General features: G+C 39.7%; 1 protein-coding gene across 8 annotated transcripts in view; it reads left to right on the forward strand.

Moving 5' to 3' along the window:
• Positions 1-4,195, forward strand: part of LOC137344410 (ankyrin repeat and SAM domain-containing protein 1A-like) — a 345,223-nt gene extending 341,028 nt beyond the window's left edge. For 7 of the 8 annotated variants that reach the window (XM_068007344.1, XM_068007349.1, XM_068007346.1 and 4 more), the window contains 2 exons: positions 376-432; positions 1,606-4,195. In XM_068007344.1, coding sequence (XP_067863445.1) covers positions 376-397 — 22 coding nt within the window. In that variant the 3' untranslated portion in view covers positions 398-432; positions 1,606-4,195. The remainder of the gene's footprint in view (positions 1-375; positions 433-1,605) is intronic. The other variant, XM_068007345.1, reaches the window with a different exon arrangement.
• The last annotated feature ends 11,634 nt before the right edge of the window (positions 4,196-15,829 follow it).

Below are 15,829 nucleotides of genomic sequence, written 5' to 3' on the forward strand. Positions count from 1 at the left end.
GAATTTTCAATCCATGCCAGTATATTACCACCGATCCCATGTGCTTTAATTTGCCCACTAACCTCTTATGTGGAGTTTATCAAAGGCCTTCTGAAAATCCAAATAAACCACACCCACTGGTTCTCCCTTACCTATTCTACCAGTTACATTGGTCACTTCCAAAATGTCATTGGTGGTCAAAGTGAGGACAGTAACTCAGGTAACCTTGCATATATGGCAGCAGGATGATCCAAAGTGGCAGGCAACCCACTTAAGTAAATACATCTAAAGAAATAACTGACTGCTTGCATGTCTGAATTCTCTATAACTGTATAAAACATTTTTCATTATATTTTCCCCTTTTTTTCACTTTCTGCCCTGATCGCTGGCTATCAGTGTGGCCAACCACCAGTTCTAAGCCTTTCCCAGTGACCATCTGTGATCAGTTGTTCGGTGAGTAAATTAGGTTTCCTGCCTTCATGTCTTTGTGAGAAAGCACCAAGCAGACCCCAAAGACTCGGGTAAGATCATAAATTCACTTGTGGGGAATAGGAAGTCCAAAGATGTCCAGAGTCCTTTAACTGTGTGGCACAGCCTGTTGATATGTCTGATTTCCACAAATAAATGTTTGTTGAAAGTTGACACTTCTGCTTGATTTTTGCATATTTTATAAACAATCAGTCATCAGAGCGACATGGCATCATTTCATGTGCTGTTTTGATTTTTATAAAGCCTGTCTTCCTCTCTTTTCTCCCAACATCTCCTCACCTCTCTACTTGCTCAACCCCACACACATGGTCTTAACAGACCAACTCACTTCTTGTGGCCAAAAAGCTATTGCAGCTGTTTGCAGATCTCTGTCACTGCTGTTGTCCAGCCAACCATTAGAAGGCATGTAATAGCCTGGTGATGGTTTTTCCTCCAATTTTATCTCTCCTCTACAAAGGTTGTAGGCCATACAAGACTTCAAAAATGCCCTGCCTTTGCTCAAACCCTGTCTCCCCTCTTTTCATTCCCTTCCCCGGAAAGGTACAGCTGAGATAGAAACTCAGTGGAGTGAAGGATCGGAGCTGCCTCCTACCATCAAATAACATCACGTTGATGTTTTAATACACTGTACCACCATGCTCTCCAGACCTTGGAAAGCACTGTTAATCAAACCAGTATGTGCCTGCAAATGGAATGTGCTTACTTGGGGAAACCCTATTTGCAGGATATTTTCTCTAAACCTGTTTACTCCCAATGCATTTAAATCAAATCCTATCTGTTTAGCTGTTGGGGTCAGATAAATAAGATTTATTCCTGTCCGTGTGTTCTAATTTGTTGGATACATAGCAATGTTTCCAGGCTCCCATTTACTCTTTCAATTCTATTTAATCTTCAAATTCCCCTTTGTAATCTGGATTACATATTTCCCTAAAATATTTTTCATATATATTCTAGATAAGCTGTTTTAAAAATGCACAAAAATTTCAAGACTCAAACTGGATCATTTCTAGCCTTGCTTCTGTGGAAATCAATGTATTGTGTTGAGCATGTGATGTTCAATCACATTTTTATTAATCTTTTGTATGTGTTTTAAGTTTAACATCACCTACATTTTGTCTTTGTTTTAACTCCATGTAGCTGAAACTCTGGGGTGAGTGTATGTTTACTGGAAATATGGCAATGGGTGTCCCAGATCAACATGAGGGAGTATTAAAACCATCTGAACAGCAGCATCCCACACAAGGGAGAACATGAAACCGAAGTTCACTTGTACAACAGTGGTTTCCACTTTCTTTGTAACAGCACAACATAGGAAAAGCATTTTCAGAACTTCTTACCTAACAAGTGCTTGGAAACCATCAAGAAATTTAGCCACATAACCAAAGAAGAATCATTGTGAACAGCACTAATCTGCCCTTTGTGAGAATGGTCAAATGGAGAAATCATATTTAATCTGGTTGATGCTGCTTTTAGTGCAACAGCAAGCAGTGATGTGCACTGTCCCCAGAGCCTTAGTACATATAATGTGAGCAAAAAGATTTTATTTCTATTTTACACTGAACATATTTTCGTTAAATCATAGGTTTTTCACTTGTCCATTGTTTCCTTCAACCCTTCCTCCACCGCCCAAAAAAAACCCTGATTAAGATCATTGGATTCCGTAGCAATTGTACCACAGTTAAAGTGTAAGTTTTTCTTAGCTGCAGTGTTAACCTTCTTTCTGAACTGATGTCCTGAAAAATGATCATTGATCATCTTAATCTGCAGACATCTCAACTATTTTGCTTTGTTCAAATCAATTCTCACCTGCCAGCATCATTACCACCATTTCCACATGGAAGAAGCTGTAAGATCAAAGTCTTAAGTGTCTGGAAGCATGGTGTATTTCCTTTCAGAAGTATTGTTGTATTTTAAACTCTGAACCTGTATTTGAGTGAAGCCGAAAGACACCAGAAAGTACAAAGTTTTGCTATGAATTACTGGAAGGGATTCCAAGCAGTGTTTCTGTTTTACAGCAGAATGGTGTCCTTATCAGCCTATGCAAGATAAATTTACAAATGTGAAAAATCCCGTTTTCATACCTGGGTCTTGGAGTTAAAGTTCAAGGTAGTTTTAACATGTTCAGTCAAACATATGATTATAAAGGGTACTGTGGGATTGAGAGTCTTTATGGTAAATGAAAAACTGCCATATTCTGTTTCATTTTTACAGGACTGTAATAACAAGGAGGGCAGAGCATTTTAATAAAGCATGTAGAGGGGATTGAAACATTACCAGTTTTATGCTGGAACCATGGTATTGCACAAGGGGATGAAATTCTGTATAATTTCATTGTGTAATTTATAAGGTTATAGAACACCCCTTCTGTTAGTAGCCGTTGTGTACAAACATATAAACATTTAAAGAATTGCAACCCCCATCCCCCGAGCCACTCCTTCAACTGGTACAAATCTGTATTTGGGTTGAACTTGACTGAATTCCGGATGGCATAACATATTTCTGCTTTTGCACTTGTGTCAACTTTTTAAAAATCTTTAGAGTTTTCCCTTTGGAGACGTTTGTCACTACAGCTAAGAGAACAGAATCATATGGGGAATGGATTCCTTCATGACCATGGTCAATGTAGCTCCCATGATTTCCTGATTTCAGAATGAATTTTGTAATGGAGGCAGCTGGCATCTGCCATTTTGTCACCATCCTCCTCAATGGTGGAACACCCCATCATGCAGTACTGCGCCATATATCAGCCCAATCGAGAAACAACATAATTTACACCCAAGCTGAGCAATGGCAGATGAGCTTGAGTGACTGGCTACCCTGAGCTGCAACCAGCAGGCAATGCTGAGACAAGCCGTCATTTTACTGCTAGGACACTTGTCAACTTCTGTGGGGATTCTTTGAGAAACTTAATAGATGCCGTTTAATGTAACAGCAAAATCATTGGACAGTTATTCCAATAAGCAAACAAATGTAATTACTAATTCATACTGAGCAGGACATAATGCCATAAAATGGCTTTTGACCCAAAAGAATGGGCCAGTGAAGGGGTATTTTTTAATTATTCAAATTATGTACAAATATCTAAGCAGCAGTATTTTAAATCAAATTTGTCTGCTTAAATAACTTGAGAGGATTTACCCAGAACATCTTGATTAATGATGAACAACTAACCAATTTTGTAGAGATTTTTAGTAGATATTCTTCATGTCTTGATTCTGTTTTGATTAACAGTAATAATCTCAGTAAAAGTGCACTAATGGGCAGGGGGAGTAGCCGCTTCACCTAATTTGAGTCACAACCTGATTATTGTTTTACTGTTGTAAAATTAAGTTTTTAAAAAATATTTGTACTCTGGGTCAAGGGCTGTGAATGCTGTGTAGACACTAAGCAGGGCTTACTGGTGTATATCTTGTTCTAAATTTTAGACATTTCTGATGGGTAGCATTGGATCTAATATGTATTGATGGGTGTTTATTAATTTTCCAGTTCTGTATTGCAGTACTTGAAAGACATATTTCTATGTGTATATAACTGTAGATTCATGACCAAGTGTTGAAACTGGACATATCATGGTACCAAACACTAGGATTGTTGTGCAAAAACTAGACTGACCTCATAACGATACGAGTTTGTAAATATACTTGGGCTTCCAGTCTGTTTTTGTTATTTCTTTTTGCCATTATTTGTACAATTGGAAATCAATGAATAAACAGAACCTGAGAAACTGTTTCTGTGTAAATCTTTCATATGGACCAAGATTAACAATACCAAATGCTTTTGCTTTGCAGTTATTTGCAGGGTTGTAGTTATTTGCAGTGAAGAGCTGATTTCCTGTGCTCCATTACAAAAGCCACAACATATCTTTGATCTTATCACATTGTCTTGATTTAAACCCTTTCACCAATAAATCTCAGGAGCTTCAATGAGTTTCAAGTGACCATTCCCAACCCACTTTTTGCAAATTTCTTGTAATGAGCCCCTTGGATCCCAAATTTTTGGCATTTGTGTGCAATAACACTGGTGCTCAAGGCACAGCTAGAGGGCACCAAATCACAGAATTAGTTATCAAGCAGGTCAAAAATGCTAAAAGTGTAGCAAAGAGATGAATATTGGGACAAAACACTCTGGAATCATTTGTGGAGGCAAGGAACAAAGCCATATTAAGTCTATCAGTGGCCTCCTTCAGTATTAGTATTGGAAAAATTGTGATTATCGTAGAAAATATTCCAGCTCCAATATTTGATCCCAGACATACATCGCTGCAAAATCAAGCATTATTAAATACAGGATGTGTGATCAATTCACGGTGAATGACTCCCTATATACTGTACTGTATCGAAATTGAGAGTAGATTTCTTCATCTGAAAAGGGAGACTGCAAATCTTAATCCTCAGATTGCTGGCCTCCTACTCAGTGCTCTGGTGCATTCCCTGAGGAGAGAAAAAAAAAATCTGACAAGCCCTGCGTTTTCCATCAAAGCACTGTCAAAAGTCTGTTAAGAAGTGTGAGGAAAAACAGTGCCTGATCTTGTAGTCCCATCTTTAGTGTATATTAAAATTTTCCAAAATAGAAACTAGCACTGTACCAATCATTAATATAGTTTGAGCATCCCACAGCCCAAGCCAAGAGTTCATATCTTCCATTTTATTTTTGGTGCTCGCATCAGTCAAGTTAACCTGTTTTGCAATGTGCAGCTAAGCTGGCAGCAATGGCTTGCTATGGCTGTGGTGTAGTGTGTTCATTGGGGAAGGGGTGACAGGATTACTGTCCACCCTTGATCCTACTCATTAAAATGTAATGACGAAAGGAGAAAAAATGGCTATTCTCTTGTTTCTGCTTCACTAAATTTTTTGTTAGGGATGTGAATGGAGCAACAGAATGAATGTGGTGGGCCTCCAGCCATAATATCAAAAGAGGCCATTTGGCACATTAAGCCTACTCCATGCAGAGTTCATTATTATTCTGTCACGGGCTTCTGTCCCATTCCACCTGTTGATCCCTATTGCGGCACCCCACTAGTTACAACCTGCCAACCTGAAAATGACCCATTTATTCCTACTCTCTGTTTTCTGTCCGTTAAGCAATCCTCAATCTTATGAGCCCTTGTGTAACAACCTTTTATGTGGCACCTTATCGAATGCCTTTTGAAAATCCAAATATACTACATCCACTGGTTCCCCCTTATTTACCCTGCTAGTTACACCCTCAAAACACTCCAATAGATTTGTCAAACATGATTTCCCTTTCATAATACCATGTTGACTCTACCTAATCATATTATGATTTTCTAAGTGCCCTGTTACTACGTCCTCAGTAATAGATTCTAGCATTTTCCTTACTACTGATGTCAGGCTAACTGGCATATAGTTCCATGTTTTCTCTCTCCTTTCTTGAATAGCGGGGTTACATTTGCTACCTTCCAATCCGCGGGGACCGTTCTAAAATCGAGGGAATTCTGGAAAATCAAAACCAATGCATCCATTATCTTTGCAGCCAGCTCTTTTAAAACCCTAGGATGTCGGCCATCAGGTCCAGGGGATTTGTTGGCTTTTAGTCACGTTAATTGCTCCAGTTTTTTTATCTTTACTAACCTTAATTACTTTAAGTTCCTCACTCTCATTAGACCCTTGATTCCCCACTATTTCCGGTATTTTTTTTTGTGTCTTCTACTGTGAAAACAGATACAAAATATTTGTTTAACGTCTCTGCCATTTCCTTGTTCCCCATTATAATTTCTCCTGTCTCTGCCTCTAAGGGACCCATATTTACTTTTGCTAATCTCTTCCTTTTTACATACTTGTAGAAGCTCTTACAATCTTTTTTTATTTCTTGCTAGTTTACTCTCATATTCAATTTTCTCCCTCTTGATCAATTTCTTGGTCATCCTTTGCTGATTTCTAAAACCTTCCCAATCCTCAGGCTTACTACTCTTTTTGGCAACATTGTAAGCCTCTTTTAATCTAATGCTACCCTAAGTTCTCTAGTTAGTCACGGTTGGATCATTTTTCCCGTGGAGTTTTTATTCCTCAAGGGAATGTATATTCATTAAGAATTATGGAAATATATCTTTAAATGTTTGCCATTGCTTATCTAATGTCATATCTTTTAATCTAATTTCCCAATCTACCTTAGTCAACTCACCCCTCATACCTACGTAATTGACTTTGTTTAAATTTAAGACCCTAGTTTCGAACTTAACTGCATCACTCTCAAACTCAATATGAAATTCCATCATATTATGATCACTCTGCCCAGAGGATCATTAACTATAAGATCACTAATTAACCCTGTCTCATTACACAATACTAGTTGTTTCCTCTTAATATTGTTCCCTAGTTGGTTCCTCTTAATATTGTTCTAGAAAACTGTCTCAAATGTATTCCATGAACTCGTCCTCCAAACTACTTTTGCCAATTTGGTTTGCCCAGTCTATATGAAGATTAACGTCCTCCATGATTATTGCATAGCCCTTGTTGCATCCTCCTCTAGTTTCCTGATTTATATTCTGTCCAACACTATAACTACTGTTAGGGGGCCTATAAACTACTCGCACCAGTGTTTTCTGCCCCTTGTTATTTCTTAGCTCCACCCATACTGATTCTACATCCTGATTTTCTGATCTAAGATCCTTTTTCACTGCTGCCTTTATCTCATCCTTTATTATCAGGGATACCCCCTTTCCATTTTGCCTATCTTTTCTAGAAGTCAAGTACCCTGGAATATTTATGTGCCATTAATTCATTTATCTTGTTACGAATGCTTAGTGCATTCAGATATAGTTCCTTTAATTTCAAAGTCATACTACTTTTCCCTGATGTGACCTCACTTGAGCCTTTCTTCGTTAGTTAATTTCCTGAGGCCTGGAATTATCCTGGTCCCTCTTCACCGAACCCTTTTTGTTGCATCTATAGCCTTTGAGGTAGGGTGACCAAAACTGCAAGTCATACTCCAGAATTAGCCGCCTCATGGTCTGTATAATGTCAATATAATTTGTTCTGACCTGTAGTCCAATGCCCTCTAAATGAATGCCAAAATCCAATTTGTAATGTGCTTACGTTGCCTTTGGGCAGGGCAAGCCAACCACTAGCTCAGGAGCCACATGCAGCTCTCGAATGACTGAAGGGCAGCTATTGAATGCCGTGTTCTGCTATTCTACCCGTGCAATCAGTGCCGATGTGAAAGGTGCAGAACAATGAAAGGACGTGATCAACCACAGTAAAACAGTCACCAGTATACCCAGCTAACCTATATATTTTGAAATAATTGTAACATACAAACCATTCACTGCTGTCTGCACCAGCACTTGTGCTATCTTCTGCTATGTCCCAACACTTAGAAAATTAGGATTCCTAAACTTAGTTTTCACCTTTCTGAAAAGTAAAGCTTTGTTTTTTATGAAGAACTTTTTTTTTAGAAAACAAGATTTACATACTTCCTAAACATCTCGCCATCCCATTCCTACATATTCAGATTTGATTAAGTAGATTGTTTTCTACTAAAGGCTTCAATATGTTAATTGCAATATTTTTATCGCCTACATTATTGATTTCAGCATAAACTCATAGATTGTAACAAGTTAATATGGCTCTTTCTAATATGGTTGTTTATTTTCTTGGAGATTTATTAAATAAAATCTTTTTTTACAATATCTAGATTACAGTTATTGAATAATGAGATTGTGAGCAAGAACATCCAAGCTTCTCCAAGTCCCCCACAGACATCACTGTTTCTTCCTCAATGTTTCTGCTGCATCCCTGAACTTAGTTTCTCCTTCCTTCTCACATACACAATATATAATTCTGTGTGCAGCATAAGATGAGAATGTAACATATGTTGACTTGAATCCTAAAACTGATGAAGAACAGCTGTAGAAAATGTCACGCAGAGAAGGCCAGTCTGCTTACCAGACACAGCTGGTGTCGGTAGCGCTGAACGTTAGAGGCAGTGAGAGAAGGAATGAGCGATAAAGATAGCAAATGAACAAAGGGAAGGTGAGGGATGGAGAGAGAGGGAATAAGACGGTACAATTCAAATTTCAAGAAAATTGGAAATAAAGCATATCAAAAGGCACGGGCTACATTTCAAGAAGTGTTGCATGGTATACTTAGTGAAAAAATCGGTGAGCTCACTATTATAGTGTATATGTAAAGTGTGTGACTGTATACAAATTTTTGAGCTTTGAAAGGCAGACCATACCAGCCATTGGGGATAGGTTTAATAAATATTTTGTTGTTCTCCATCTGAGCCATACACTCCATTTTAGTTGCTGAAAAATATTAATAAAATAATGGGCTTTCTGCCAAAAGGACAGAATAGCTACAATGGATGATGGTAAGAGTTCCCACAGGTGTTAAACTTGTACCATTCACACACTACAAAATCTCCAGCAGTGTCCTTTCGTCTTCAGTAATAATCTGATATACATCAGGTCTGATGAGGATTTGATTGTGACGCTGCACTGACCTTTTATGAAACGGATAACTTCTGATTTGGTGGCAATCCTGTACGTTTTCCTGTTTCACAAATACCTTGTAACCTCCAAAAGCCAATATATTGAAGGGGAAAAAATGGGTAAAGTACTGAACAACAACTTGCATTTATATAGTGCTTTTCACATAGTAAAATGTCCCAAGGTGCTTCGCAAGGGGGTAATCAGACAAAAATTGACACCAAGCCAAAGAAGGAGATATTAGGACAGGTGACTGAAAGCTTGGTGAAAAAGGTGGATTTTAAGGAGGTGAGAGAGACGGAGGGTTTGGGGGGGGAGTTCTAGAGGCCTATACAACTGAAGGCATAGCCATCAACGGCTGGGTGAAGGGAGTTGGGGATGCATAAGAGGCCAGAATTGGGGGCAACCAGAGTACTCGGAGAATTGTAGGGCTGGAGGAAGTCACAGAGAGAGAGGGGCGAGTACATGGAGGGATTTGAAAACGATAAGAATTTCAAAATTGAGGTGTTGGTGACCCGCAAGCCAACATAGGTCAGCGAGCACAGGGGTGATGGGTGAATAGGATATGGGCAGCAGAGTTTTGAATGAGCTCTAGTTGATGGGAGAGTGCAAGGTGGGAGGCTGGCCAGAAGAGCGTAGTCAAGTCGAGAGGTAACAGAAGCATGAATGAGGGTTTCAGCAGCAAATAAACTGAGGCAGCGGTGGAGACATGCGATGTTACAGAGGTGAAAGTAGGTGGTCTTTGTAATGGAGAAGATATGTGGTTGGAAGATCAGCTCAGGGTCAAATAGAATGCCGAGGTTGTAAAGAGCCTGGTTCAGCGTGGGGCAGTGACCAGGGAGGGGAATGGAATCAGTGGTGAGGGATCGAAGTTTGTGAGAGGGGTGAAGATAATGGTTTGGTCTTCCCAATGTTTAATTGCAGGAAATCGTGGCTCATCTAGGACTGAATGTCGGACAAGCAGGCTGACGACACAGGGATCAAGAGGTGGTGGTGAGGTAGAGCTGGGTGGTGTTAGTGTACATGTGTAACCTGACATTATGTCTTTGAACGATGTCAAAGGTGCAGCATGTAGATGTGAAATAAGAGGGGGCCAAGGATAGATCCTTGAGGGAATCCAGAGGTAATGGGACGTGGGCTTGCAGAAAAACCATTACGTGAGATTCTCTGGCTACGACTGGATAGGTAAGAGTGGAACCAGGCGAGGGCAGTCTCTCAGCTGGACAACGGAGGAGAGGCGTTGGAGGAAGCTGGCATGGTTAACTGTGTCAAAGGCTGCTGATAGGTCGAGAAGGATCAGGAATAGTGTACCGTGGACATAGTTACAGAGGATGTTGTTTGTCACTTTGATTAGGGCTGTTTCAGTGCTGTGGCAGACGTGGAAACCTGATTGAAGAGGTTCAAGCATGGAGATGGGCACAGATGTGGGAGGCAATATGAGATGAAAGGGAGGTTGGAGTTGGGGCGGTAGATTGCATGGACTGAAGAGATCTATTAGAAAAAAGAAGAGTGTTCAGATGAGAATATATTCATCCCTAGCCTGTAGTTTTGAAATTTAACTCTGAAAGCCACTCTTTTGAAATTAGACCTCTGTTTCAACTGGCAACTAGAGCCTACATCTTTTCAAAACATTACATTGTTTTTCTTTGAATAGATCAATGCCATTCAGTCTGAATGGAATAACGAATTTATGCTTCATTACCAGAATGTGATTCTGTTTCAGCTACAAGTATCATTCTTGCAGTTCAAACTTACAAGCGTGTCTAATGCCATGACCTAATGAACACTGTAGTAAATTTCTCACAATAAGCTTGCCTGTCATATCATGTGTTTCAAATAGGTTCTTTCATTGAGCTTTAATGATTTTTTTAAAAAAGGAAACCTGTACTTTTCTGACAGCGCGACACCATCCAGGACAAAGCAGCCCACTTAATTGGCACCCCATCCACCACCCTAAACATTCACTCCCTTCACCACCAGCACACAGTGGTTGCAGTGTGTACCATTTACAAGATGCAATGCAGCAACTCACCAAAGCTTCTTCGACAGCACCTCCCAAACCCGCGACCTCTACCACCTAGAAGGATAAGGGCAGCAGGCACATGGGAACAACACCACCTGCATGTTCCCCTCCAAGTCACACACCATCCCGACTTGGAAATATATCGCCGTTCCTTCATCGTCGCTGGGTCAAAATCCTGGAACTCCCTTCCTAACAGCACTGTGGGAGAACCTTCACCACACGGACTGCAGCGGTTCAAGAAGGCGGCTCATCACCACCTTCTCAAGGGCAATTAGGGATGAGTAATAAATGCTGGCCTTGCCAGCGACGCCCACATCCCATGAACAAATGAAAAAAATCTAGTTTCCTTTTGATTTAACCCCGTCACAAATTAGCCCTTGATTCAGACACTGCTGGACTTGAGTTGATGGAATATTGCCAATCCAATTTTTTTCCTTTAGTCAGTGTAGATTTCTGCATGCTAATGATATCCCTTTGAAGCCCTGCTGAATAAGTCAAAGGCAGTGAAGAACTGCTTCATGTTGAATAACTTAAAAATTAATTTTCCTGTTTAGGTTGTAAGTAATTTTTGGATATTCAAGGTCATATTAATTGTGTAGCATTTGTGCTCGGTAGCAACATTACTTTTAAAGGTGTCTTGCAACATATATAGGGCAGGCTGCTATGGAATTTAGAAAAATTCTTTGTGTGTGAGAAATTACCTTTTCTAAAAAGCAAAGCTGTTTGTGTGTGGTGGTACTGGCAGCAAGGATGAACTTGCAAAAGTAGGTTTCCTTCATAGATTGCTGAATCCATATCTATACTTGTAGAATTTCCTTTTCAGATTAGTGGTATCCTCTACTATGAAATTGCAAATTGCTATGATTTGGCCCCACAGTCCAACTTTTTTCACTATTCACAGTTTGTAAAATTAACTGATATCCAGTGGAATGATGGCTTGTGACAGACCTTCTGAGGTTTGTTCCCAGAAATAATATCAAATGATAGGAGCCAAGGTTGCAGACTACTCTATTATTACAGACAGATAGATAGATAGATCGGGGCCCTTATTCACATTTTAAAATATTTTTTGTATACCGATTTAAAGTAACAAAACATTGCAACATGGTGAAAACTTTCTAGAGAGATCTTGGGCTCTAGAACTTTAGCTCTGGCCAGGAGCCATTCAAGATGACAACTTTTTCCTGATCTTGACTTATGAAGCTACTTCATCATTTAAAAAAGCAAGCACTGGGTGCACAACGATGGGTCTCTGAAAACAGAGTCCCCATTGAACGCCGAACTTCAGTTAACATAACATGAAATAAGCATTTCTGACTGCCTGGGTAATCGGGAATTTTGTTATCAGTAACTGGTGAGCAAAAAGATCCTCTGGGTTAAAACAGACCTCATCACACTTCATTAAAACTGATCACAGCTCTAAATGGCAATGACCACAAAGCTGTGCTATCTGAGTTTAACGTTTTCGGTGATATAGAATAATGATCTCGTGAAACAGAGCAAGTTAACATCTGTGTGAAACTATTAACACAGCAAAAAGGTAGTCTGATGGAGTGAGGCCCCACACTTCCAGATGAGAGATGTTAATCAAGGTACCTTTTTTTTACAGTGATAAACTGTTGTTTGTCCAGGTAATGGAGTCAACATTTTCCAATTTTTTTTAAAACTTGTAATGATTGTCCTATTTTATTTTTAAACCTGGAATGTTTTTGTTGGTTATAACACAACCATGGAGGAAAATATGCAGCAGCATTAACCAGAGGAAGGCCAAACGAAGTGGTAAAGTATGACCTGGAATTATAGATAAGGAACAGTCAAAAAAAGAATGGAGCACCTAAAGTAGCAGAAAGAAACTTCATTTTTGGATAACTTTTCAAAAAGTCGTATTTGCAATTCTAATGAAAATGATTTCACTTTGTTCCTCTCTCAACCAGTACCATCAAAGCAGATTAACTAATTATTCATCTCATTGCAGTCACTGCATGTTTGTGGAACATTGTTGCTGCATTGAGCATATAGGCTGCTACATAGCAAAAATCACTGCACTTCAAAGTAATTCATTATGTGAAGCACCTTGAGATATCTTAACATAAAGAGAGACTTGCATTTATATAGCGCTTTTCATGACCTCAGGACTTCCCAAAGCACTTTACAGCCAATGAAGTACTTTTGAAGTGTAGTCACTGTCACATCCTTGGGACATTCCAAAGTGCTTCACAGACAATTAGTTACTTTTGAAGTGCTGTCCCTGTTATGTAGGCATCGCGGCAGCCAATTTGCTCACAACAATGTCCCACAAACGGCAAATGAATGAATGACCAGTTACTCTTATTTTGGTTGAGGGAGCACTTCCTGCTCCTCCAATAGCAACAGAAAGACACGGCCTTGATTTATGGTCGTATCCAAAAGATAATGCAGCATCCCATCAATACTGCATTGAAGATTCGATTTAGGTTATGTGCTCAAGTCCTGGATTGGGGCTTGTAAACACTATACAAATGTAAGTCTTCCTTTCACTGCATTTAATTATGTGCAGTAAGGCAACACACTGAAGCTCCACTCTGCTGCACAGAATGCTTAGTCCTAGGTTCGTCCCGGCATTCCTTCATCTCTTGAGTTCCTGATCTCACTCATGCTGCTTTGGGAAGCACTAAACAGCGGGTTAGCACTTGTCTACAGGAAAGGAGGGAAATTTGGAGGGATAGTCATTTTACATGTTGGGCATCTCTGAGTAGCAACTTACAGAGGGCATTGGCAGAGGTTGAAGGTAACTAACTCTTTTGGCTGAAAGTGTGAGTGGCATTGGGAGACTCAGGGAAGGGGAAGGAAAAATGACCTTTTAAAGAGAGTTTAACCTTGAATCAAAATGTATTTAAAGGGGGAGATTGTTTACTTTTTTTAAAATTAAGAAATTTGAAGTAGCCCATAAGATAACCTGGCAGCATGGAGCTGAGCAACCAAAATGTACTGTCTTGTGGCATGGCACAAACGGTTAATAAACTATTCAAGGTTCTAAAAAAAAATCATGTCCAGCGCTCCCTTTGAGAGGGCAATGATGATGTCTGGCTGCTGAGCCAAGTTTTATATGCAGGTTTGCCCATATCCTAACCCCTTTATATTAATTTAGACTTTTTTTTAATGTGGTCTGCCTTTTTTAAAAAAAAAGCTATAATACAAATTGAATGTAAGCAACTTTATTTTAAAATCTGTAAATTGATTAGGTCTTTGCTTTTGAGTTACAGTAAAAAAAAAATCATTTTCTAACTGGTGATAATAGCTGCAAATTAAAAAGAAATCCAGCATTGGCAAAACCAAAATCAGGCAAGAAATGTGAGTTATAAAGACACCAAATCTTCCCAGTAAAATTCATAGCTCCTAGCATCATGATGAAAGGATTACCCAAGCAGGCTGGAAAGAACCAGTATATACAGTATCTGCTGCTCTTGAGGCCAGAAAGCAAAATCTAAGAACTTTCCCTCTGTTTCAGCTGTATTTTCAACCCACGAACACTCAAGTGCAAATGCATCTAGAAGAGGTAAAAGAGCATTCAGACTGAATGAATACTTATGTTTTCAAAATGCAAGATTATAATATTTATAATTTATCATCAATTTTTTCTGCTTCTCCATGTTACTTCTGGACTTATTTCAGGACTGTTGTCTTTCTCTTTGTGATTTCCCATTGTACTGGTCCCAGTGCTTGCATACACTATACCAAATGGGGACCTGTCAACGGTGGAGATCAGATGACATGACACCAACGATTGCAGAATACTTACAGATAATTGCCTGTGCCACCTGTAATTGGTTGAGAGGCAACAGAGGAACCGAGAACAACAACATATAGCAATTATAACTCAGTTTAATGATTCGGTTTAAAGAAGGTTGAATGGTTGGACCATTTATCCAAATAGGACTGTTCAAATATTGATAAGTAAGGCATGTTCCATTTTAGATGGGAAAAATTCTGACGTTACTCAGGTGGAAATGCTTGAATGCCTCATGCTGATTGACTTTGAAGTAACAAGGAAGGCAGTCATGAACAGACCTATGGTCTTGCTATCTTGCCAGTTTTTTTCACAAGATTATTAGTTGCTTATCATCTACTTATGTTTTTGAGTCTGGTTTTAATTAGTGTTTCTTTAAATCCCATTGTGTAATACATCGTTCCCCATCCAACAGAGCAGACACTTGAATGTGCTCCCAGGTCCTGTGGCTCTAACTCGCCTGAAGAAAATGGGTGCGAGCAACCAAGAGTGAGTCTCACTCCCTGAAGACATGACTCCATCTACTTGCTGCCTCTACGTTCCATTGAGAGCTTAGCAGAGAATGGGACATTGGGAAACACCAACATCAGCAGCAGCAGAATTGTATTCCAGCACAATCTGTAACCTCATGGCCCGGCATATCCCTCACTCTACCATTACCAACAAGCCAGGGGATCAACCCTGGTTCAATGAGGAGTGTAGAAGAGCATGCCAGGAGCAGCACCAGGTGTACCTAAAAATGAGGTGCCAACCTGGTGAAGCTACAACACAGGACTACATGCATGCTAAACAGCAGAAGCAACATGCTATAGACAGAGCTAAGCGATTCCACAACCAACAGATCAGATCAAAGCTCTGCAGTCCTGCCAATCCAGTCGTGAATGGTGGTGAACAGGAGGAGGAGGCTCTGTAAACATCCCCATCCTCAATGATGGTAGAATCCGGCACGTGAGTGCAAAAGACAAGGCTGAAGCGTTTGCAACCATCTTCAGCCAAAAGTGCCGAGTAGATGAACCACCTCAGCCTCCTCCCGATATCCCCACCATCACAGAAGCCACTCTTCAGCCAATTCGATTCACTCCATGTGATATCAAGAAACGACTGAGTGCACTGGATACAAGAA

Source organism: Heptranchias perlo, chromosome 27 (assembly GCF_035084215.1).
Source record: "Heptranchias perlo isolate sHepPer1 chromosome 27, sHepPer1.hap1, whole genome shotgun sequence".
Taxonomy (NCBI): Eukaryota; Metazoa; Chordata; class Chondrichthyes; order Hexanchiformes; family Hexanchidae; genus Heptranchias; species Heptranchias perlo.